This window comes from Leptinotarsa decemlineata, unplaced genomic scaffold, assembly GCF_025532065.1.
Source record: "Leptinotarsa decemlineata unplaced genomic scaffold, Ldec_3_MD MMD2_tig00026363_RagTag_RagTag, whole genome shotgun sequence".
In the NCBI taxonomy this organism is placed as follows: Eukaryota; Metazoa; Arthropoda; class Insecta; order Coleoptera; family Chrysomelidae; genus Leptinotarsa; species Leptinotarsa decemlineata.
Window position 1 is genome coordinate 555253 of NW_027412706.1, and position 26576 is coordinate 581828.

At 33.4% G+C, this 26576-nt stretch overlaps 2 protein-coding genes and 1 long non-coding RNA gene across 4 annotated transcripts in view; 1 reads left to right on the forward strand and 2 right to left on the reverse strand.

Annotated features, from left to right (window-relative positions):
* Madm (MLF1-adaptor molecule) overlaps positions 1-4966 on the reverse strand; it is a 272739-nt gene extending 267773 nt beyond the window's left edge. The window contains exon 1 of one of the 2 annotated variants that reach the window (XM_074185140.1): positions 4354-4966. In XM_074185140.1, the coding sequence (XP_074041241.1) occupies positions 4354-4482 (129 nt within the window). In that variant the 5' untranslated portion in view covers positions 4483-4966. The remainder of the gene's footprint in view (positions 1-4353) is intronic. The other variant, XM_074185139.1, reaches the window with a different exon arrangement.
* A 3608-nt stretch (positions 4967-8574) lies between these two features.
* On the forward strand, positions 8575-10101 carry LOC141486710 (uncharacterized). Its single transcript, XR_012467999.1, has 2 exons — positions 8575-9004; positions 9831-10101. It is a non-coding gene; the product is annotated as an uncharacterized lncRNA (long non-coding RNA).
* LOC111514574 (kelch-like protein 26) overlaps positions 9764-26576 on the reverse strand; it is a 55198-nt gene continuing 38385 nt past the window's right edge. The window contains exons 2-9 of the mRNA XM_074185181.1: positions 26077-26274; positions 21228-21356; positions 20705-20881; positions 15225-15432; positions 14243-14689; positions 12806-13079; positions 10680-10880; positions 9764-10071 (exon numbers count right to left, since the gene is read on the reverse strand). Coding sequence (XP_074041282.1) covers positions 9808-10071; positions 10680-10880; positions 12806-13079; positions 14243-14689; positions 15225-15432; positions 20705-20881; positions 21228-21356; positions 26077-26224 — 1848 coding nt within the window. The 5' untranslated portion in view covers positions 26225-26274 and the 3' untranslated portion in view covers positions 9764-9807. The remainder of the gene's footprint in view (positions 10072-10679; positions 10881-12805; positions 13080-14242; positions 14690-15224; positions 15433-20704; positions 20882-21227; positions 21357-26076; positions 26275-26576) is intronic.

The following is a 26576-nucleotide window of genomic DNA, read 5'->3' on the forward strand; positions in this document are numbered from 1 at the left end:
CATCGGTGATCAGAAACATCACCCTTTCCTCAGATATTTACATTGTCTCACTCGACTAAACGATTTTTTTTTTCAATATAAAATGGGAAAATTTTAGTTTAGATGTAATCGAAACTATTTATAAGTAGTACGTTAGAACACATAGGACGGTCGACCTCGTATTTGAGTGACATGTTCCCAAATGATTGAAAAAATGGGCTCCTTAGGCCAAGGTCCGCCCACAATCATCTAAATGAACTAGCACGTTGTTTTCAAAGAGTTTTTTTCGATGGAAATCTATTTTGGTTCGATCACTTCATTTTCAAGGTAAGGGAACTCTCGGGAATATTTGAAATCTTCTTGAGAATCTTTAGATACATCGCTGATATGCGGTCAGTAATCAAACTGAGATTAATTTTGAGGCAATGAATTTAGGTTAATTTAGTCTGCTATTCTCGATTTGTTTTATTGTCAGCAGAATACTCATAAATATTTTTTTTATTAGCTTTATTTATTGTCTCGTCAACTATTACAGTTATCAAAGACATTCATATTGTTAGTGAATACATTGATACTGTGTAACGGTACTAAATTTTGTTTAAGAGATTAGTTTGTTTTAAAAAGTTTATCACATTTTCGACTGCACTGTATTCTCCTATTCTCCTGGGATGTCATTGTCCTCTCTTTGTTGGTAATACAATGGACATTCTTGGAGAATGTGTTTAACAGTCATTTTTGTCTGGCAAATATCACAGTGTGGTTCTTCAGTTTTGTCTATAATGTGCCCATGGGTAAGCCTTGTGTGTCCTATACGAAGTCTTGTGAGGATGACATGATGTTTCCTAGGCATTGGTATGTATTTCTATTGTTTTACTGACGACTTTATTTCCTTCAGCTTTGACCCATTGGTGTTCCATTTTTGTTGCCAACTATTTATCAGAATGTTCCTCACAATTTTTTTGAAATCGGACCCACTTGGAGTTATTGGAGTTCTATTTTTATCATTCGAAGGATTGCATTATGAGGATAGATTTGGGAAAGGCTCATTATGGAGCTGAAAGAGTCAGTAAGGATAAGGGGGTTGGTAATTTTTCATTTTTTGCAAATTCCAAGGCCTTCCATACAGCGTAGAGCTCTGCATTGAAAACACTGAATATCGAGGGGAGTTTGTAGGTGGCGTTGTATTGGTTTGTTGAAAATGCTGCAGCTGTTCCTTCAGGAGTTTTGGATCCATCAGTATATATACGTGAGTATGATGGCATTGTGTCGAGGATCTGGTATAGGTGTTGCTTTATTATTCTAGGGTTAGTATAGTTAGTTAGTAGGGTTAGTATTGTCCATGGTGGACAATAAATATCCCAACAACATAGAAAAATATTCTTCAAATGAAAGGTAATGAATAAAGGAGCCTGAAATTATGGTAAATTTTAATTATGCAAAAAGTGAAGAAAATAAGGTCTAAAAAAAGGTATGAAATCTATTTCAGAACAAATATTAACAATTACCAGACTGAAATAATCGGATGAGTTAGTTAAAACAGAAAACATACCAAAAATGTATAAAAATTCCAAATCATCGAAATGTCAAGTAGATAACTTGATTTGAAATGTTTCATCTTTTTTATATTACGAGTTATTTTATTTGATTTGTGTTTGTTTGTGTATACCAATTTAAAATGTCACTTAATGTTAACCAACTTATTACGTTATTTTCATTTTAGGTTACAAGAACTTTTTTGTTTGTAACTATCTCATCTGAATGTTTCAGTCCCGTGATTTCTGGTATTTCATCAATTTCAACATTTTACCATTTTCATTTAATTCTTCCAGAGTTTTCAAAGCTATCCAACACTTTTTTAGACAATGTGTTGTGAAGGCCTTCAAAGATAATTATTGTTTAATTTCGCTGTCGATATTGAGTCACATCCCTATATTAATTTCAATCACATCACTACATTCCTGCGAATATAATTCACACATAAGACATAATATTTACGTGGAAACGTTTGTTTTGCGAGTAATGAAACATGTACATGTGTGACGAATGCTTATTTATCAAAAACAACAAAATATCCACAAAAATAAATAAATATTTGCTGTAAAATCAGATAAGTAATGAAAAAAATATTTATAATGTCGTGTGTAAAACAGTTTGAAATTTATGTTTTTTATTCGAAAATCCCAGAAATATCTTTGGATCCGACACCGGATGTAATGAAGTTGACTTTATTTCATCTACGTAGATTCTTTTGGATATACTTTGTTCCTATCGAGTACAATTTTTTTTAGAATGGTATAGATGGGTGCCTTTTCTGTTTAATTTCATTATCGCTAGTGTTAATTTTCAAAGGGTCTTTTGTTTCATGAATGTATGAAGTGACAGATAAACCAATTAACTTAATTTTAACTACCACTAAACTGCAGTTGAACAGATGTGAAATGAACCTACCCACATTAGATGTCTGCCACAACCTACCCTAAACAAAATAAGCCATTAGTTCTAAACTTAGAAATCTTATACAATTTTGAGGGGTTTTCAAAACTACTGATATAGTTAACTGAGTCAGTGTTATTTAGTTTATGAAAATTTTAAACGTGAATAAAACTACTACTTGAGTACTCGAAAAGGTACATTTCAGTAAACAGAAGTGACTTCTGTCTCATCACAGTTTGATGTGTATTTATAAGAAGTATTATTATTATTACTTGACAAATTTTTATCTACACTGTCAAAAAAGTACCTAATTAACGTATGGACAAGCTTGAGAACATACTGCAAGTTCTAACCTATAACACTTTCAGATAACTATATATTTTGAATAACTTGATTTCATCAGTATTGGGTACATTTTTTCACAACCTTAATTTGTCTTATTTTCTAGAGTGCAGACTAATTAAACCCTAAAAACTTTTAACAACCCTTTTACCATACCAGAATAAAAACATTGCTGAGCTTTCTGCGAACCCAGTTAGCATCATCAGAAAGTAAAATGACCAAGTTTCTACATCGAAGGCCGAAAACATGCAGCTGAATTTATATTAACATTAAATTATCATTAAGAAGACTTCGGATGCCATTGCATGCAACATAATAAGAAATTTGTGGTGCATGCGTATTTGCTTCAACACGTGATATTGATGCACAATTTTTGACAGTAATCCAAATCTCAAAGAAGTGAAATATTGTTTTTTTTTTTGGATACCTATTGAAGAATTTTGGTAGGCAGCAACAATACAATAATAAACAATGAATGCAATATCGCTTAAATATTAAAAACTGATTCTATTCTGTAAATACACTGTATGAAAATAGAAGTAAAATGCTCATAAAAATGCCCTGGTAAAACTTTCATCTTCACTGATGTAAAGTTTTTTCCTCGGATTTTCCAGAACATTATCAGAAAACCCCATAAAAAACACTTCATAGAACTAAAAGTTTCAATCTGGAAAAAATGTTTCTATCGACCCGAAATATTGATACCTATACTAATTGATCCTTTTTCTTTATTTTCATTGAGTAAGGTATTCAATAATTTTCATCTCAATTTTCATTTCCATTTTACTTATACGTATACGCGTCTAATAATGATATATAACTCGTAATTTTCAACATTAAATTGGAGTATCAACTACTTCCTTGTAATTATTAGGTACTATGTTTTTTAACAATTAAATGTTGGAACCAACTTCCCTGTGTACAAAAATCTGCATTTTCCACTTCCAGAAACAAGTCAAGTAGATTTTATCTACAGGTTTCACAAAGCAAGTAGCTGGGCTATGTTTTGCATAAATCTAACATCAGTCACAGAATTAATTATACTGGAGTAATTTATAATTAAATCGAGTTAAATTATTAGCGTTCAACGGTCAATAAACTTTAATAGACTCTTGAAAACCCTATTTCATATAGTAAGTATGGAATATTAATAAGTATAATCATTTTAGTATTTCATTTTCTCATTTTCTGCACCTATCTCCCTTCAGTGAAATGCCTCAATGGAAATACGAAATACCTACGACAAACCGGTTGTATGCCTACCGAGGTCATAGTTCTTCCATGTTTCTAAAAATAACCCAAAGAATGTCGCTATCGCTATTGAAATTGTTCTGGGGTCGTTGAAAATGGTAGTGGTGATAGCGAAGTGATAAGTGCGATAAAAGTAAACCAATGCCTCAGTATTTACATATAACGATATTACCGGCGTAGACGGTGGACGTGAAGATAGTTTTATCATGAAAACGGCGCCAGAATCGATCTTCATCTAGAGCATGCGGATTAAATGTTTTTTCCGCAAAATGGGCGCCGGTGGGAACTTGTTAGGTTAGAAATGGACACTTTTATGTGTTATTGTGAATGAAGTTGATAAAGACTTACCTCTTCTCGTCGTTTCAGCCATCTACCACATGGACTTTCCTCTAAAATTTCGCTTTCGTCTTCTGAATCCTCGCCACTTTCTCGAGGCGATTTGTGTTCTTGTTCGTTACTCATGTGACTTCCCGACATTATAATTTAATTAGACAGTCCCGAAAAAACACCACCTGTATCTGTATAACCAGGCTTGTATCACTGCAGTTACAAAGGTATTCCATCAGAACATACTAGAGAGGAATGCACTTTACTAACAATAATTACTACTACACAATTTCGATATATTCCACTTCTTCAGTAAAAATCCTGTGATTTCTGGTAATCCCATTTAAATATTTTATAGATATGATGTAAAAATCCAGCGAGTAAACTACTGACGGCACTGAATGCAATGTTATTGAACTTATTTCAGGATTTGAGTAACAATACTCAAAACCGATTCACAAATAATTGTTCGAATGGACAACAAGTTCATTGATAAACCAAAATACACTACAAATCACTGTAATCCGTCGCACAATAAAAATACCGTGTTAGTTGTGTATCGAAAACTGTCCCTGCTCACTGCTTAGTGCTTCGATGTTCTCAAGTATTTGCTAACTTGTCAGACTCGGTCATTTCACCCATTTGCGCAGGATCCAAACAAAACAAGATTCCTCTCTGTTGCATTGGCAGCCGGTAGCAGCAACCCACATTGCACTGTAGTGTTGTAATCGTTTACCAGGGTTGCCGGCTGTAAGGACAATTCCCACGTTTGATATTTTCCAGTGTTGCGAATCTCTCTTTTTTTCAAAGCTAAGAATTGAATGCAATTCATTTGACTGGGTAAAGAACTGTATTTTTTTTCAAATTATTATTGCAAAATAACTTTTCTCTTCTGATGTTGACTTTCTATCACACCAGGTTTAAGACTATACATTGCATCTCATGAACAGTTCTTATATGAAAATAATTATTAGTGCAATAAATTTCAATAAATAAACGAAAGTTATAAATAAATTAGCAACCATTTCACGCACTGAAATTATTTTCGTACATAAAAATAAAAATGAAAGACTCGCGGAAGTGAAGTTGATATTTCAATGTTCGAAGTTAAAGAAATATACTGGTGTTACTTTAATAAGTGTTTGATATACAGGTATTCAAATAGTGAATTGAAAGCATATTTTGAAGATTCCCAATTATATAATTCAAATAAATTACTTTTAAAATATGTTGATCTAAAAATTTGAACTGGCAACCCTGTCGGGTACAAAATTAGTTTGCATTTATACATGATGCACCGGAAAGATTCGTATGGAGCTGCTTCATACTTTAAAAAAAACAACGATAATATAATATTTTGGAGGTCTTATAATTATATTATGGATTTTTCGGAGTGTTGTGTCCGATAAAATTTTCTCTTGGATATATATCAAGACACTCGATATCTCTATGTTTGAATTTATGAACGCTAATAAAAATAGCAAAGGCCAAAATAACTTATACTACTTCATACTGTGGTCAGCTTGAAATAATACAATGAAATACCTAATTATTTTTCGAAACTGGTTGGATAGAAAAAATCAAAAGAGTAGTGAATCTCAGCCAGTTTGAAACCATCAACCAAAATATACGGGTTACAAATATAAATTAACAAATTCATTGAAGCGATTATTATAGAGCTTTGGTCATAAGATGTGATAGACGTCATTGTGTCAACCGGCAATATACCAACCACGGAACCTGTTTTCAAATTGTCAGCTGTCAATATGTTTCCATAATTGTAATTACAGTAGATATATAGGGTAGAAGTTGCTGCTGCACATCAATTATATTGAATATAGTTGTTTTGTAACTTCTGACAAAGCCTGTAATATTTAGTTTACAAATACTAATCATTAAAGAAGAAGAAGAAAGAATATGTAATATTTTGTAAATCTCCTATACACTTCACGTTGGAAGACGGTATTGAAGAGGGACATATACATTTAAAAAATATTTCGAAATAAAATCTCTTCCCACTACCTACGCCGTAAGTTCTAGTAAATGCCTACTGGAAAACAACTACTTCCCTGGCTAATATCACGCTGGTTATTCACCATATCCTACTGTGTAGGTACGTTGGGAGAGATGAAGGTTTCGAAATTTCATTTCCCTAATTTTACATAATATAATATTGAATGAAGAACTTTATATCAATTACTGAAATGAGAAGATATATACCATATTATGAAATGATAATATCAACCAAAGTTGATATCAAGTGACGTTTTTAATGAAATGGAAGCGTTCATACACCGTCATTTAAAATAAGTGTGTAATGAACTAACACCGTGAAACCTTTCTTAAAGTTAAAAGTTTAGTGTATGAACCAGCCATTATTGTATTTGGTCAATGTCAACTAATTTTAACATTCTGTATAATACGTGGGACAAAACATGATCTGCAGCAGATAAAATAAGCTCAACAGTGTATTTTTTTCTTGGTCGAAACCATCTACCAAACAAATACTTCTTCTATTCATGCTAAGAATGAAATAAAACTAATGCTGATAATTCTAACTAGAAGTACACAAGAACGAAGAAATAAATGGTTAAGGCTTTCGCGGCCGAGGTTTTTAGTGTCACTATTTTCCGGGTTTGAAGGCCGTGGATTTCGCTGGCGCGAATGGCAAGCTTCCTCAGAGATTTATACATCCTGAGTTAATATCTCCAATGACAAAACAAAAAAACTATTGACGGTAAGACACGTTCCATCAAAAATTGAAAATTTCAACCAATAATAGTGGTTAGAATTGTGTGAAGGCTATTTTACGGGTTTTCTGGCTGTGGTCTACAGGTTTTTATGCCTGACGTTCCGACTACTGCTGCGGTAGACGAAACGTCAGGCATAAAAACCTGCAGACCAGGGATAGAAAAACCGGAAAATAGCTTTTATATCTGGCTGTGAAAATTTACATTCTTCGAGTGGTTAAAATAATTGTTTTAAACGCTTATTCATCAGCAAGATGCACGGTATATTATATCCATTTTGTTCATCGGTTGAGAATAGAAGGGCCAAACTGAAATAACCAGATCAGTAACCGCGGTATGACAAAACGCGACTAAGTTTACTAAAGATTAGGAGTAAACCTCATTGAATTTACTAAACGAAGGAATATATTTCAAAAACATCAAACAAATATGCAATAATGCATATTGAAAAAGTCTATGCTGGTATCAGCCCGTTGCTCCTGTTTCTTTACAAACTACCCTTGACAGATAGCTGCCAACTGCCGTAACTAATCAAATATAGGTACCTATTAAAAATAATTGAAGACAGTGGAGTAGTTTTACTACGGAGATTTCCTTCAGTTATTTTGGTATAGCTCATTTAATTGTGAGAAAATTTGAGATTCAGAAAATTTCATACATACTTTGTTAAACGCATCAAAAATATCGCAAATATTAAAAATTGTCATCCCTCTTTATACAGAGTATTTTGTGTCATTTTATGAATTTATATATTCTCGACACTAATTGTCAAGTTGGAAGTGTTATTATTGTTATGTGTATAACTTAGGAGATATCTAATCTATATTTTGTTTTCAAATTTTGGGTTGATGTACTGATGCGGGAATCGAGTATTTCTAATAATCGAATGAAGAGGTATCGAATAACTTTAATAATCGAATGAAAAATTTATTCTCACATAAAATTAAAGAAGAAGTATAAATGTGGTTAGGATTGTGCTTGTTCATTTTTTGGTTCAGTTTTTTTATGCAACACACAAAAGTATCTACGTCCACTTTACTCCTTTACCATTTTCGTGTTTCATTGGTTTTGGATGGATTTTTTTCTCTAATTACAAATAAACTTTTGTGTATGATCTATATATCCCTGTGGAGATTTTATTAATGTCGTATAATGTTATCCTTCAAAAGTTACTCCTTTGACATAGTGTAGACTGAAGTGTATGTTTCAATTGGAACTCTGTTCTTCCATTTTTTGAAATGAAAAGCTTTTTCGATTTGAGTTTAGTTGGGGCAAAGCCTCGATAACTATCAACAAATAAAAAAATCGAAAAAACATGAATGTAATAAAATTTGTGAAGTCATTTTCATGTCAACCGTGGCATAGATAGGGGGCAACACGTCGGTGGGTAACACCACAGAACTATCACCAAACCATGCACAGAACCGAAAACTTGACAATGAAATATTCGATTTTCTGTATTCGATTCCCCAATCACTACGTTGACGTAAGCATCATCTTGCTGTAATATGGTCCTAGTCAATTTCTGACAAATCCTATGATATATCAATAATAGATGTTTCATTCCTGATATTATACAGGAATAGTTTGTTTGTAGTTAGTAGTGAAATAAATGTTATGTATTGTAACAACCCTCTCTCTCTCTCTCATGTCCTCATGCTAAAGTCTAAAAAGTAAATAACCAGAGGCGGACCATCGAGGAGGTTTCATTTGGATTGTAAATAATCAAAGTTCAATTACCCAGTGACTATTTTCGAGTGCAATAATAGAAAGAAGAATTCCCAGACGAAAATGTTCCCCGATCTTTCTATGGGTGAATTGTGTGGTATTTTGGAGTAGTAGGGAGATGAGAAGATCGAGAGAAAATCTTAGTGTTTTCAAATATTTTCCTCAAGTAAACTCTTGAAGTTGGTAGCCATAAGGTGAAAGAAGAAATTTGAATGTTTTGTTTAATATAGGTCAACTAGAAACTGCTTATATTATTTAGTTTCTCTTCACAATTGATTTCATTGTAAAAGATAAATGAAAGAGAAAACTAAAAAAGTGGGCATATCACCTCAACGATTTGTTTTGAACATCAAACATTCAACTGATTATTTAAAGGGAAACATTATCAGATTGATCCTCACTATTGTCCAAGCCTTCCAAATACAAATTTTGGTTTATAACCTTCATAATGGAAGTACTGTTTGGAGAATTGGTTTGAATGCATGCAAAAGTAAATCATTATACTTCAAGTGAAAACTTTAAAGGTGACCGTCACATTGACTACATTTTTTGGAAATAAAGGTTTTGGCCCTCTACTTATTCCTAGCAATCCTGTGAATGATATCCGATTCAATTCCATAATGATGATTCGGAATACAAACTGAATAGAGAGGTGTTTTTTGTATAGTTCAGTGTTCATACAAAAGTCGTTTTCTCTCGTGTTATTCAACGTTTTTATGAAAGTTGTTGTTTTGAGAGGGATTTTATTCCACTTTGCACGATCTACACATCTCTCTCTGGAAGATTCACACTTTTTTTAATTGATATACTTTGTTCACCCTTTTTTGAAGTACTTTAGTATGAGTATTTCTCAAAGTGAACAGAAAATCAACAAAGTATCATAAAACTTCTAGATTCCACGGTGATGTTAAAACTCCTCAGTTACTGTTGCTCAACGAATGAAACAACCCATCTAATCAAAAATAAATATTTATTTTCAATATAAAATATACATAAATTACAGGGGACTTTCCGTTTTAGGTATAACCTCCATGTCATCTCGACATTTTGGGATGTATAATGTGGCGCAGGTATGTTCCCAAATATCCTGGGGATACTTATCATCAGTGGTCCATAAGTCAGTCTCAATATCATAATATTCTATGGCAGCAGTATCTCTATCGAACATGGTGTCACTGTGAAAACCTCCTATGAAATATATTTTTTGTTCAATACACACTATTCCAGCATGGTACCTGGGAGTTGGAACCTTTGTCACCACCTACAATTCAAATATATATATTAGAATAAATAGTAGTAGTAGTTTATTTAAGCATATTATGTGTATTTATACATTTATGGCAAGTCACTAATAGAAAATACATAGAAGTTGATGACGATATAAAAAGTGGTACATACAAGAAAAATTATTATCTAGAATCAGATTATGATTCAATCCAAAGGCGTATATTTTAGGAGAGATTAATTTTTGGGGGAGAACGGTTTCTGTTTTTTACTCCTTCATCTTCATACAAAAAAATGTGGGAATCTTCTAAAGAAAGGAAGAAAGTATTCAACTTCAAAATAAACTCTTCACAAAGATGTGCAGATCATACAAAGAAGTAACTTTTAGACACAAACTGGAAGAAAAAGCACTCTCAAAACAAGTACTTTCATATAAACATTAGGGTACATGAAATAAAAAATACTTTTGAAGCAACTTCTTTCATATGAACAATGAATTAAACAAATAACACATTTTCCTATTCAGTTTGTCTCCAAATGCACAAACGTACCAAAAGTACGTTTGACAATTTGTTACCTAGTTTGAAGGCTCAGTGCATTTGGTTTACTCTATTTTAGATCTTGAAAAAAGTTTTCACATCTCACCTCCCAACATTCTTTCTCAACATTATATACATCAATTGTATCTACAAGGGACCTAGCTAAAGTTTCCTCATCTTCTGTCCATCCTCCACAAATGTACAAACTCTTTCCAATGTTTAGCATAACATGGTCTGCCCTCGGCTTCAGCATGGGCGAACAAACTTTCCACTGTTCTGACTTGGCATCATAACAATACATTGAGCTCTGAAAAGTTGAAACAATTCAGAAAATTCATTCAATGATTCATATTTTCAGGTAATATTTTTATTTTCAGAAAAAACAGCCAACCTTAAATAAGATTTAAATGCGAAAGTAATCGATTTTTTAGGTTTTTCTTTGATATTCTATGCTTCTTGTAAAATGACAGAGAGCTCCAAATCTTGAAGGTTTTCAAAATTGAAATAAAATATGCAGGAAAACAGATAGTAAAGTGACTTGCTGTTCCGTAAATCGCAAGTTTGAGACCTTATGCCTCCGACTTCAAGGGTTAGCGTAACTGTATACATGAGTATTTCAGAGCGCAACCGAAAGTGGCAATAACAATATGCAGAAAAAAGGCTGCCGAGAAAATTAGCTCGGAACACATCCATTATGAAGATAACTGGCTCTGTTCAAACTCTAGCTTGACCAGCAGGGAAGTGAGTCCTGTAGAATGGCATCAGTTGTTTGATACATCTCACGTTTTAGTCAGGTGCTGCGAAGCTTCTGAATAAATGCATGATGAGTTCATGCCAGGTTGTAACAAAAGCCTCGGCAATTAATTCAGACCATAGTGGAATGATAGGATCAGCTTTGTCTGAAAAAAGCATATAATCGAGCATAACTGGCTGGATCTGTACTAGACTCATAAACAAAACAGCTGCTATAACTCTTGAAGACGAGGCCATTAGGTTCAAGGTCATTAGAAGTTGCCCTCAGGGAAGGGTACCATACCTCCGTTTGTGGTTACTTCAATTTGCTAGATGTATTTGACAGAAAAGAGGTAGATTGAGAAGGATAGCCATAATATCCTCCAAAGAACGTTAGAAGATGTTTATGGTTGGTAGCAGGTGAAGTACCCTGTGAACCTCAGTAAAACTACGATAGTTTTTTTCATCAGGAAAATAAATCTGAATTATTTAAATTTACTTTCCATCAATGGTGAGGTAATTGTATTTGAAGCGGAAGATGAACTATTGTTACTATTATATTCAATAGTGATCTCACCTAGAAGGCTCACTTGGAAAAGATTTTAACTATTACTATAGACATGTCAAAAAACCTATAGAAAACCTAGGGGTTTGGGGCCCAAACAAATCCATTAGATATATATATGGTGATTGGCTGATTGATGTCCACGTACAGAGGAATTGCATGGTAGGTGAAAGCTTCAGAGCAAACACCACAGCGGCCATGGAAATCCTTCAAAACAATCCTCCTCTCCATATATTTATGGAGAGAGGTTAGATGGACAAAATACAGAATTGTGTATATTGCCTATTGAATAAAACAGGGTTATGTGGAAGGCAACAGACCACTGGCTGCACTGAAAGTCGCAAAGAGAGGACTGCATTCTCCAGGAGGAATGAATACCAAGAGCAGATAATTGTCGAATCATCGATGGATCAAAACACCTTCAGTTTGTGGTGCAAGTGAATACAGTTACAGGGCCAGGACACCACTGATTTATGTGTGAAGATATAGGCAAAAAACTGGTAAAAAAGACTCGCCTCAATAAAAAGACTTATCAAATTGCCTCTCCATTGTAAGAGAAAGTGCTCCAAGAGGTTTCATCAGTCCTGAACCCGTTATTGGCATCTCTTTAGGCTTTGCCAAACAAACACTAAATATCTGGACAACAAGAAGGATTTCAGACTCCTGGTATAATCTATCAGATTGATTCATCCTTTGACCTGCCTATCTGAAGAGAATGCATCCCAAATTTTGTACCAGCCTCGCAGCAAACCAAATTATTTTTTCACACTTTGGGAGAGTTTCACTCTTGCCATTTTCTCCTTACACTTGGTGACCTTTATCTTCAACTTTGAAAATATGTATCTCATGCTCCTGAACATCATAGTTGAAGCATATTTTTTGTCTGTAATTTGTTCATTTTTATATGCTACATTTTTTTGTAATATAAAAATTACCTGAACAATATCTCTATCTATTCCACCGCTTATATACAAACTGCATTCGAATCCATTTTCATAACTTGCCCCTGCATGCTGCGTTAGATAAACTGGAAGTGGTTGAATCATAAACCAGGCATCCATCACTGGGTTGTATCGTTCACAAGTGCTTGTATCGAATTCATCTGATTCACTTACTCCTCCAACTGCATACAACATTTTTCCAAGAACATTGAGGCTGAAGCGACATCTCTCTATTTTCATTGGTGCTAGTGTTGACCATTTGTTATATCTAAAACAAAACTAGAAATGTCAAAAATGAATCTAGATATATAAAAACATGCAAAACAAGCACTTTTCTCGCGAAACGCGCGTCGAGAAGAGTATTGCATTTCTGGTGTATTGCAGTTCTCTCTTTTATTATAAAAAAACGGTTTTGAAATCAGAAAGAGGAAACTTTCCGAAACATCAACCATTTATCAGTGTCGAGTATAAATGTGATAAATATATATTTATAATATGTGATGGAATTGTACACTTGCACAGATTCTCCTATAATGTTATTTTATTTTTTAATTCATTTTGGGACTTGCCATTTCACAATAAACACATGGACTGCGTGAGAAAAAAAATGCAATTGAACAATACACAAATTGAACAAATACACAAATATCAATAATAATAATATTCAGCAATTTCTTCATAGTAGGTCAATAAGTTTAACCTGATTTTTGAAAGAATAAATCAAGAACAAAGCTATTCTCAGTTGCTAGCCTAAGCATTGTTGCAGATTATGCAATGAAGGGATAGAAATAGCTCTACACATCTTATGCGATTGTGAGGCACTGAATCACAGGAGGCAGGCAATATATGGACGTATGAAATTACGTCCAGAAGAATATGACGAACATCCAACACGGAACCTGTACAAACTAGTACAGGGAATGAGACTGATGAAATGGGTGTCATGAGAAGATGGAAGAACAAACGCAATAAGCCCAAGAGGCTGCAGTGTTTCCTGGAGACTTGGACTAAATGGACAAGTCAGACAGCTCCCAAGGTACACGAAAAAAAAGCATTCTAGTAATGGGTTCATTTAAGCCATAACTACTACCATGGTAACAAACTTTAAACAACTCCGCCACCTGACACAATTGAACAATTTTGTATGTTATGCCAAAATTAAGCAAAAAAAAATCGATGTAATCAGTAAACAAATATACATACCAAAAAAACTAAAAATTCAGTGAGCCAAAGTTGATTCCAAAATTTTTAAAAAAGGTTCAACTTGTCAGATGCATTTAGTATTCAGTTATATTTAGTAGACAATTAAAAATTTTCACTGAATTTTCAAACTTCCATGTTGTGAATAGTTTTTTAAAACTTGAAAATTTCATATCGTGAATAGTTTTTGTAGAATTGATTTTGAATATTAATTTTGTCGTACACACTTACCTAGGGCTAAATTTGAATCCAAATGGATGAATGTTCTCCTGCAAACTCTGATTGAAACAACCCCCTACAATAAACAACTCATTATTCAGAACCGCCGTTCCAAAATTACACTGCTCCACATGAGGAATGGACGTCAAATGTTTCCATTTTCTTTCCGTAGAAAAACAGTAGGTAATCTCGTTGGTAACTCCACCTACCCCAAATCCTCCAATCTTCAAAACTGCCATCTCCATTCCTCGGGAATTCAATAAATAGGAGTCCATTAGTTGATCTGTATCTTTCGTATATTGCTGCCGTGCCTCTTGTAACATTATTTTGTATAACTGCCACTCATACTTCCGATCTGTGAAGACATTTTGTATGATGCTGTCTAGTTTTCGAGCTGAGATCTCTTTAAAATGGATGTATCTGATGATTCGAAAAGCATAGGAAAGCCGAACATCTAACCTGGGGAAATAAGTACCTTCACTTTTCATATTGTGATGATTAAATTCATTATGAGAATGATGGGTCTACCAATGTCTATCAAAGTTATCTTGTCATTATTTGCAAGTCCACTCACCCTACCCATGCAGTGAGAAACATGTGTCCGGAGTAATGGCAATACTCAAATAATAAAAGACTTTTGAAGTTACCCAGACAATGTTGTAGTGGGGAGGTACAATCGTAAGGTTAAGTAGACAAGGCATTACTCCCCCTAAACTCTTCTATGAATAGATCTGGCATTTTGACACATTTTTTTTAATAGAATCTACAGAATGGGTAGAGTGTACACACTTCGAGTCGAAGATGAAGGAATATCTACTAACTTTGATGTCTTTACTGTAGTATCTTACTCAGTTACAGTATTCACAGTAATTGTAAAATCAAGTATCCCATGTTTCCATACAAAACACGTAAAAAAAACTTGCGAGGACAGAATCCATTCTTTTTTCATTATTATTATTATTATTTTTATCATTAGAAGAATTCAGCAACTTACTCATTGGTGTCAACCTGGAAGAACCAATCAAGAACTATCCTCAGTACATCATCTTCAGAACAGTCAACTGGAAAATCGTATGCCAATAAATTTTCCAACTGCTGAGGTGCCATTCTATAAAACTCTGCACTCCTTGAGAATTCTAATAGATGTCCACTCATGAAACGGTATACTTTGACTCTCAGTTGATACAAAGAGTATGTCTCAGCTGAAATACAAGAAAATAGTGTAACAAGAATGTCTGGACAGTGATTTATTCAAGAAACACTTTATTGTGATATTTTCACTGAACAGTTTTACTAAAACTCAACACGTTTCGTTTTGTGAAAATCTCACAATAAAGTTTTTCTTGAATAAGTTATGGATTTTCATCAAGTATCGGCCATTTCATCACATATCGACAGTGATTGGTTACCCAGTGTAACAGAGATTAATAGAGAGAAGAATGATGAACAACTCAATTGGAATAATATTGTGTGCGTAGATATTGAGATAAGGAGCGTTGGAGGGTGTTACTTTGTTTAATTTCATTAGAAAGCTTGTTATAGTTCAAGAGTCCTATGTGACATTTAGAGTTCAATGTTCTTGCAAGGTTAGTTCGTGGGACAACCAAGTCATCTCTTCCTCTTGTATCGTATTTGTGTATCTGATGGTTATATGTAATGAATTTATTGAAGTAATGTGGTGCTTTTCCAGTGAGTATTTTAAAGATGAATATCATAGAAAAATATTGTAATCTATCTTTTACTGTCATCCAATTCAGAATATTAATCATTGATAATATAGGAGTACATTTATGGCAATTTAATAACAAGCGCATTCATCTGTTTTGTAATTTTTGTAGAGTAGAGTAATGATATCAGAGTAGCACAGTAATCAAAGTGTAGTAGTATTATTGTTTTATAAACAGTCAAATTAGATTGGAATGTTAGTTGTCTACTAATTCTAGTAAGAAAAACATTTTTCTAGAAATTTTATTACACATATACTGGAAGTGTTTTTTCAAGTTCAAAGTCTTATCAATGATGAAGCCCAGGTATTTGAATTCTTCCACAATTTCAATAGTTTCGCCAAAGATCTCAATATTAATGGAATTGATATCAATTAGGTTATATTTATATTGGGTTGTCAATATCATAGCTTTCAATATTACTGGAGTTTTTTCCCAACACCAAATCGTTATTTTTAACGCCTCGACAAGTGTTTCGATCACCAAGTGATCATCTTCAAGGGGAAGATCAAACAGTTTAATCTTCCTCTTGAAGATGATCACTTGGTGATCGAAACACGTGTCGAGGTGTTAAAAATAACGATTTGGTGTTGGGAAAAACTCCAGTAATATTCATTGCTACACCAAAGGTTCCAAACAGTGCATCATAAGATCATAGCTTTCGTTTTACTGGTATTCAGTTTGAGTTTGTTCATATTCAAAAACTTCGCCACGTTTTCAAGAGTCAAATCAATTTTGCGTACAGCATTATGAATATCATAGTCACTTGCTGCAATGAGAGTACCATCTGCAAAAAGGTTGATGAATTGACAGTCACTAATAAAATTTATGTCATTCAAATAAAGTATGACTAAAACAGAACCAAATACACTCCCTTGGGGGACCCTGGTATCAATTGCCTTTTGACTTGATAGGACATTGTTTAATTTAGTACATTGAGATCTGTTGAGTAAATAACTTCTGAAACATAGGTACACGCTACCAGTTATTCCATAATACTCTAATTTTGATATCAATCAAATCAACTGCGTGAAGTAAGAACTGGAACCTACATCAACACATTAGTGAAGAGAATGTGCCAAAGGCAGAATAGGGCTAGTATTGAAAGGGTATCTATTATAAAGTACAAAAATATTCGACTTTATTTCAATAAAATGTTTAGTGACAAAATGATTAAGGCTCTTCAGAGCATGTCTCACGGGGAGTTACTAGACAACTTGAACGCTCAACACCCAAGTTCACTATGGAGATTAAAACAGGATCAGCGGATAGCATTCTTAGGTGTACTAATCGGACGACGTGGTGCTAGACTAACCCACAACCCACCATCGAACCACCATCCTAGTCAAAAGAGAAGAGTCATCTCCACTCTAACGGAATGAGCTCAGAGAATATGTGGACCAGAGCATCTAGAGGAAGACATGGAACATCTTCAAGTGACCTTGAGATCGAATGGATACAATGTACCCTTGAAGAGTTCTATGGTACAGAAGGAGGAGAAGGCTCAGAAGGTTGCACACGCGTATCTACCTTATATCCCTAGGGTCACGGACAGAATTGGAAAACTGTTAGGGAAACACAATATTAAAACGGTTTCCAAACCCACCAAGATATAACAAAGCCTCAGGTCGGCTAAAGACAAAAAGGACCCACTATCAGCAGCAGAGTTTTATCGCATACCATGCTCTTGTGGGAAGGTATACACCGGAACCACCAAAAGATCCAAGGGACAAAGTTGAAGGAGCATGAGATAAACTGCAGACTAGGCCAAACGGACAAGTCAACTGTAGCAGAACCTGAACCCAGTGAATAAAACCACAAGATTTTCTGTATGAAAATGCGGAACTCATTGCCCCCAACCAGGGATACCATGGCTGATTGGTACGGGAGGCAATATAAATCCACAAATATACGGATAATTTCCACAGAAAAGAAGAAACTGTGAACCTCAATCGAATATGGAAGCCCATTCTTAGGAGTTCAAGAATAGCAAACAGAAAATGTTTTGTGTTTTCCATTAACCAGCTGTCAAACCTTTACGAATGACGAAATTGAAACTCATGCGAGTTAAAGAAAAACGAGGTCTTATCCCTTAACGTGCGATTCCTAGAACGATATGCATTGATAATCGAAAATTCTACCAGTTGGAATCGAATCAACATTCACACAGCGGTTGTTCATATGGCTAGAACGAATCACCAACTCTCATCAATCAGCTACCATCCTTTTAAAAACATACTCTTTTTTAACAGATATGATTGATAAAGTTATGCCTAGGTCTTATAAATAGCCATGATGAGATCTGTCTGAATAGGCAATTTCTACATTATTTCTAGAAACAGTATTTTATGTGTCAGTTTATTATTCACAAATATATAGGCTCTAAGTAGCCAAAGTGGAGGGCTGAACTTTAAGCGGGTTAAGGCTGATTTTTGTTACGGTGCACTTAAAAATTACTTAAGTAAGCTTAAGGTGTAAGCCAGGCTTGATACTATATGGAGAATACATCCATGAATGTTATTTTCAGTCATCGTTTTTTTTTTTATAAAAAATTGTTGGAATTGTTTGCTAAATATTTCAGAGAATAATTTATTCTACAAAATAGTCACAACATTGATCACAAATTCATAAATGCAAGAATTGACCAAATAGTAATATCAAAAGATACAGTGCTCACAAATGCAAATGATATAGCAAATGAATTCAACCAATTTTTTGTAGGTGTAGGAGAGTCTCTTGCAAAACAAATAAGGATACCAAAAACAAAGAAACCAATAAGAAAAAAAATCAGCAACTCCTTCTATTTGTCACCAACAACTAGATGTGAAATAGAATTACTAATAAGCGAACTTAAGAGTGGAAAGGCTCCTGGTTGGGATGGAATAACTGCAGAGTTTCTAAAGAGAAAATAAACACCTTGGTATCTTCACCACTTGTACATCTGATAAATTGCATTTTCCACATTGGTATATGCTCTGATGGATTCAAAAGAGCGATAGTTACACCGATTTTTTAAAAGGGTGATAGAAAATGTATTTTTAACTACAGGCCCATTTCATTAATTACGAATTTTGCAAAAATTTTCGAAAGAACTCTCAAAAATCGACTAACAGAATTTATGAATAAATTTAATATAATATCCGAACAGCAGTTCGGATTTAAAGAAGGCATATCTACCAATGATGCAATATCAGCTCTAACTAAAAATATCTATTCAAACGTCGATGAAAGTATGCCCACTATCTGTATATTTCTTGATTTGGCCAAGGCTTTCGACACTGTGAACCATTATCAGTTGTGGGAAGTCTTGGAAGATGTAAGAGTTCGTGGAAGGTCACTAGATCTGATGGGGAGTTATTTATCTCATCGCACGCAGGCAGTTAAAGTTAATAAATATATTAGCGCAGAAAAAGTGATTCAACATGGAGTACCTCAGGGATCAGTGCTGGGACCGTTGCTTTCTCTGTTTACATAAATGGCCTATTAACTCTGAATTCTTCTGGAAAAATTTACAGTTTCGCTGATGATACAGCAATCTTATACTCTGCAAATTCGTGGGAGAAAGTGAAGCAAAAATGTGAAAATGATACAGCATCTATACTAAATTGGATCAACCATATGACTTTGAAAAAACATTCTTTATGCCATTTGCATCTTATACGTCGTCGCTACCGTTATACCGAACATTGACAATTGACAATCAGGGTGTTATGATCGATATCGGTACTGCAAATCATATCAGATACCTAGAAATAATGATTGACAAACCTTTGAGATGGGATGAACATGTCACCAGTATAACTAAAACCTTGAGGTACATGCTATTCAAATTCAAGCAAATAAGAACTTTTTTAGATCCAGAACAGCTGCGAACAGTATATTACGCTTTAGTTGAATCGCGAATTTACTATGCTATTCTCAGTTGGGGTGGTATTTTACCATCACACTTGAGAAAATTAGACATTCTTCATAAAATATTAAAAATAATGCTCTTCAAATCTTTTAGTTACCCCTCTGTAGAATTATTTCGTGATTCAAATATACTGAGCATTAGAAAATTGTATTTATATAATATCATTGCATATCTTTATAAAATTAGACGAACATTACCAAAAATCGATCATAACTATGACACAAGAACAAAGTGTAACGAATATGTCAAAATAAACAAAACCAAAAAATCAATGGGACAGAGATGTTTCACACACATATCACTCAAGGTTTTTAATTTACTTCCAGAGATGTACAAAATATACATTCACTCCATAAATTCTTACCGTCTCCTCAAAAAACGTTTCAAAACCTTATTATTGAGCACAGATTCTGAAGTGATAAATGAATTGTTTTGATTTACTATAATAAAATTGTTGATCACCTGACATAACAAGTAAATGCTATAATTATTATCTTAATTATTTTGTTTTCCTCTCTTTCTGTTTTGCTTTGTATTCGGCTCAGACTCTGAAAACAAAAACTATGTCAACTCATACAACCAACCTGGTTAATATGAGGTTTCTTTGTTTATAGTATCTGAATTGTAATGTAGCTACCAGTTTCTTCATAATAAACATATTAAACATATTATATTCATCAACTCAGTTAATATAATATAAAATGTGTAAAAAAAAACAGTCTATCAACATTTTTCAATATAACATAAAAATGAGTTACTTCTACAGTATTTGATACGAAATGAATATTTTTCAAAGAGACACAAAGTTTATTTCTTTTATTTTTAAGATTGCCTTACCTATAGTTGCAATATCAACACAATTTTCAATGTCAATTTGACATTGCAAATAATTTGAACATGCTTGTATAACTGATACCATTTGGACATGAGAGGCTGCTTCCAAAACATCCTGTACATTGGCTAAGTTGAGAGATAAGCGACTAGTGTAGGCATATTCAAGAAGTTGATTGAAACCTAAAAAACAGTAAACAACCTTGAATTATTTGTTAAACCGAATTGTTTTCTTAAGCTTCAACAGTTATATATTAGGTTTATTTTCAAATATTTATCAATAATGAAAACATTGTTCAAATAAAAAAAATTGTTGGACCCAATCTTTTGCCGACTACCCAATAGGAAGAAAAAGAAGGAGCAAATAAATTCGACTATAGTTACTTTAAAGTCACATGGGGTTTAATATGTTTAGTAGATTCTTGGTGCAATAACTTTCATTTGATAGTTCATTTGAATCTTCGATGCCTCTTTGTCTTCAGTTAAATTTTACCAAGTTTTGCCAGAAAAAATCCTTGATGATACTAACCATTTGCTGTGATTCCATTCAGGCATATCTCGTTCTGTCTAGCTTCAAGCATATTATCTGTAAACATGGCCCTGAAGTAGTCACTACAAGCTGCTAATACTGCTTTGTGAGCTTTGAACACATTTCCTTCTGCAAAAAAAACAAGTTAGCTAATATTTTCATAGTTTCCTAACCCCTTTAAACAAAAATACCACACAATGAGAATGAAGCACATGTACCTATCCATGGAAAACAATTGATGGGTCTTATTTGCTTCAAATCGTTTCTATACCAGAAATGTTAAAACATTTGAGGATTTTTTTTAGGATCAATGGTCTAACTGAAGAAGTAGGCGAAGCATGTATTCAAATCACACAAATCAACGTGGAACAGAATTGCTTTCAGTTCAACATTTCTTTCTACATAGAGCACGAGGACAAGGCAATGGGAAAAACCAACAAGAAAGAAGACTCGGTTCTGATGAACAGATGATGTATTTGCTATTTTTGATACGAAGAAAAGTAAGGTTTAAAGACTTTGGGTCGTTTATCAATGAACACCAATTATTAAGATTATACAGTGTGACCCATTTAAAATGGAACCACCCCTGTAGAATGTGCATTTTTCAATCAATCTCAATTTTTTTTTATTGAAATATTAAGCATGAAAAACTGTATCTTGACACTAACTTTCACAATTTTAGTTTCATTTCCAAGGCACTCTATGGTTTTTTTTGTTTGTCAAAAACGGCAAAAGTTTATTAGGCAATTTTTGTTTTCAAATTTGACTACACCACTGGATTCGTAGTCGTTATAAATCAAAACTGTCAAATTTTCATTAAAAAATATTTGTTAACAACGAAGTTACAACAACTTCAATTTTGGAAACAAAGTATTTGTTTGTAATTTTTATTCAGATTATAGACATATTTGAGATCTGACAACACTGTCATCACCAAGTAGAACACCAGTGAATTTGTACAGTGAAAATCCGAAGTCAACAGCTCAATGCGTTCTACAGTTATAACTCCTGAAAATATGGTAATGTGAGAGATTTGTGGTGCAAGCGTTTTGTAATAAAAATCTGACTACGCCACTGGATTTGTGGATAATATTCCCTTAAAATCATTCATTTGAGTGTAGGTTACGAGAAGTGAAAATAAAAATAAAAATTGAATAATTGAATAACAGAAAATTAAAAGTTCATTTTCAAGTTACGCAGTAGTAGACCAAGTTCAGAATCTCATGTCATGGGATCTCCCAATTGCGCTTTTACCAAATCTTGATAGAATCTTGAAGTATTAATGGTCATACTTGTAAGCTTTTTGGAAGTTTCCCAATAATAAATAATAGTACTTTTGTAACAGCGCACCTGGAAAATCACATTTTATGAGATTCTGAACTTACTCTACCTTCTTCTATAGCTGATGAAAACAAAATGTATACAAACAAGTTTCAAAGTATTTATTCAACAATTAATTGCCATTAAGAAAAAACTGATACTAAAATAAACATTGATTTAAAACTAAACATTCAAATTTTTGTGGCTTCTACCAAACCTCCATTAAGTTCAATACATTTATCGTATCTCTTCCGAATATTGTTTACACTATTTCTTATTTGTTGAACTGTAATTTCGGCACAAGCTTGTCGTATCCTTTGCATGAGTTCAGCTCGATTCGTTGGTCTTGTTCTGTATACTTTTTGTGTCAGAATACCCCACAGAAAAAAGTCTAATATTGTTAGATCAGGCGATCTAGGTGGCCATTCAATTAAGTCACTACCTCGTCCTATCCAATGATTTGGAAACTGGTTATTTAGCCACTCTTTAACAATCCTCGAATTGTGCACGGAACAGCCGTCGAGCTGAAAATATAAATTTACTTGTTCCGCAAGAGGCATTTCATCATTTCGTCCGATAATTGGTTATTTAGAAATTCCAAAAAATTTTGCCCGTTTATGTTTCCATCAAAAAAATATGGACCTATTATTCTATTTTGTACTATACCACACCAAACGTTAACTTTTTCGGAATATTGACTTTTACAATTTATGATCCAGTGCGGATTTTCCGTAGCCCAATACCGAGCATTTTGCGATGAAACTACCCCATTGGTGCTGAAAGAAGCTTCATCACTAAACATTATGCAGTTTAAAAAATTTCTTGTATTCAGGTACTCGCCTTGTGCCTACAAACAAAATTCCATACGTTTCACTTCATCACCTGCCTTTAAAGAGTGAAGAAATTTAGGTTTAAATGCTCTCATTTTGTTTTGTTTAAGACATCGTCGAATAGTCTCTCTCGGTAAGTTTAAATCCAAACTGGCGACTCGTAAACTTCTGTTTGGGTGGTTTCTAAAATAATCTAAAACAACACCTTCGTTTAAATTTCTTCTTCGGTGATTATTTTTTAAAATATGTTTGCTGACTGCACCGGTTTCTTTAAATGTTTTGTTAATTTTACTGACGGTGCTTCTGTCAATGGGAAGTCGATTTGGATGTCTGTGATTAAATATCCTAGCTGCTTCTCTTTCACTATGATAATTGTCCCCAGAAATTCTCACAATTTCAATTCTTTCTTCTAATGATAATTGCAAAGCCATTATTAAATGCACGTAACTAACAACTATTATTTTATTTATGATTAACTGTCAAAATCACAGCCTACTGTTGATTTATTATAAAACCTTTGCATAATGAGTTCAGCTTCCTCAAATTATTGATATCTCCTCTAAAAGATTGTTTTAGCTGAGTTATGAAGAATTTACAGGGAACAATTTTTGTCCTGCTCTCTGTTTTATTATTGAATAAATGATTTCCATGCTTTAAATCAATTTGATTTTAGCGGCTATGCGGAAGAATGTACTAAGTACTGCATAACTTGAAAATGAATTTTTAATTTTCTGTTATTCTAGAATATACTTCTCGTAACCTACACTCAAATGAATGATTTTAAGGGAATATTATCCACAAATCCAGTGGCGTAGTCAGATTTTTATTACAAAACGCTTGCACCACAAATATCTCACATTACCATATTTTCAGGAGTTATAACTGTAGAACGCATTGAGCTGTTGACTTCGGATTTTCACTGTACAAATTCACTGGTGTTCTACTTGGTGATGACAGTGTTGTCAGATCTCAAATATGTCTATAATCTGAATAAAAATTACAAACAAATACTTTGTTTCCAAAATTGAAGTTGTTGTAACTTCGTTGTTAACGAATATTTTTTAATGAAAATTTTACAGTTTTGATTTATAACGACTACGAATCCAGTGGTGTAGTCAAATTTGAAAACAAAAATTGCCTAATAAACTTTTGCCGTTTTTGACAAACAAAAAAAACCATAGACTGCCTTGGAAATGAAACTAAAATTGTGAAAGTTAGTGTCAAGATACAGTTTTTCATGCTTAATATTTCAATAAAAAAAAATTGAGATTGATTGAAAAATGCACATTCTACAGGGGTGGTTCCATTTTAAATGGGTCACACTGTATATGAAATTGAAAATTATAACAAAAATATTCTTAAATGTTTCAGTTCTGAGATATACATAAAAGGGAATATAATATAAGGAATATGTGTTTAGGAAGAATACCAAAACTTGAGATATTTTTCCCAACAAAAATGGATGCAGTACACTACCTTATAGGTATACTGAGTTCCTCTTAAGGAAAGAAAGGTTCGATATTGAGAAAAATGTAATCAGGGATATAGCTGAGAGTCTTTGAACATGGTTGATAAGTTCATCAGGAAATGTGAACTTAAAGAGTTTGTTTCAACTCAATATACAAGGCGATGGAAACTGAGAAGATTGGGATTTATGAAACAAGCTGTGAGGACTACGGTTACGTTACAAAGAGAAAGTGGCATAGATAGGGTTTTGTAGACCAAAAAAGTCTAGTGTCCCTCAATACAATTTAGAGAAAAGTCATAGAATATAGGAACACTGCTTGGAATTTTCGAGACTGGTATGACACTAGACCTATATATGATAGATAGAAAAGATAAATTTATTCAGGTAATTACATATTTTAATAATGGTATAACAATGAATGAAAAATAAACAATTTTGAAGGCTCATCTACCTAAGCAGAGCTTGAGTTGTAGTATCCACCTATAAACAACTTAAACGTTGATTATATATATACACATATACATGCATATACACATATATACATATGCATACATACACACCTATATACACATATACATATATAAACACATACATATAAATGATGTATCATTGTTGCATAATGAAGCAAACACTCATACTGACAATGTAAATACAACTGATACGAATAGTTGGAAGGAAGGAAAACTGGTGGAAAGAAAGAGTAATATTCGAAGAGAAGGTGACGTTGGATTGTTCTACTAATTCAAGATATTACCTACAATAGGATGTAGTTTATACTCATGGCCTAGAGAGAACTTTGATTATGAATCCAGTTCATAGACAGATTTCAATATGTCATAGTTTTGATTCACATGTTCTTTCAGTTTTGACTTGAATTTGTATTTATTGGAGATTGCTCTAATGTTTGAAGGAACTAGGTTTATTAGTTTTGGGCCAGAGTATGATAGTGCAAGTTAATCTACAGCGAGGGACATTCGTTTTTTGATGAAGGGTGTTCGATTGGTTTTGATCAGCTCCTGATGATTTCGATAAAATATTTCAATCTCTTTCTATGTTTTTTACCACTTTTATTTATAACTAACGTTACTGCAGTTTCGTTCTATACGATCATTTTCAAACTTATACAATAAACATAGAAAGTTTCATTTCTCTTTTCTTCATTATGATTTCCTACCACGTAGTAACGGCTACATCCATCAATTTATTTCAATCTCTACCTTTCAATATTTACCTATGATAAGAGTTATATCCAAAAGTTCTTCTTTTTCTCGCAACGAATTGAGTCCTTCGAGGAGGGTAGACTGGTGATGATGATGTTCGAAAAAGATGGTATTGAGCGGTTTGTCATGGAGATGTTTCACTTTTGTTCTCGTCATCATTGAATACTTTGTTCCTTATTTGGTTACATTTGATGATTGGTTCAAAATACCTAGAAAAGAAGTTTTATATAAATGTAAAGTATCAAAAAATATGGCGTGTAAAAAATTTGCAAATAAAATTGAGCTGATTAATTTTTTTTTGATTACGTTAACTAAACACGGTAGCGAAATATCACAAACAAAAACCTTAAAGACCTGCAGTCAGAAACAGCCAGAAGTCGCAGCTCTCAAACTATTTCTGAACATACTAGAGAAAATGACCAATGCTTCGATCTTTGAAGTCGTGGGGTCCTGGCAATTCAACATATTTTGTCAAAAACACTAGTAAGGAAACTTACATATTTTTCAAATT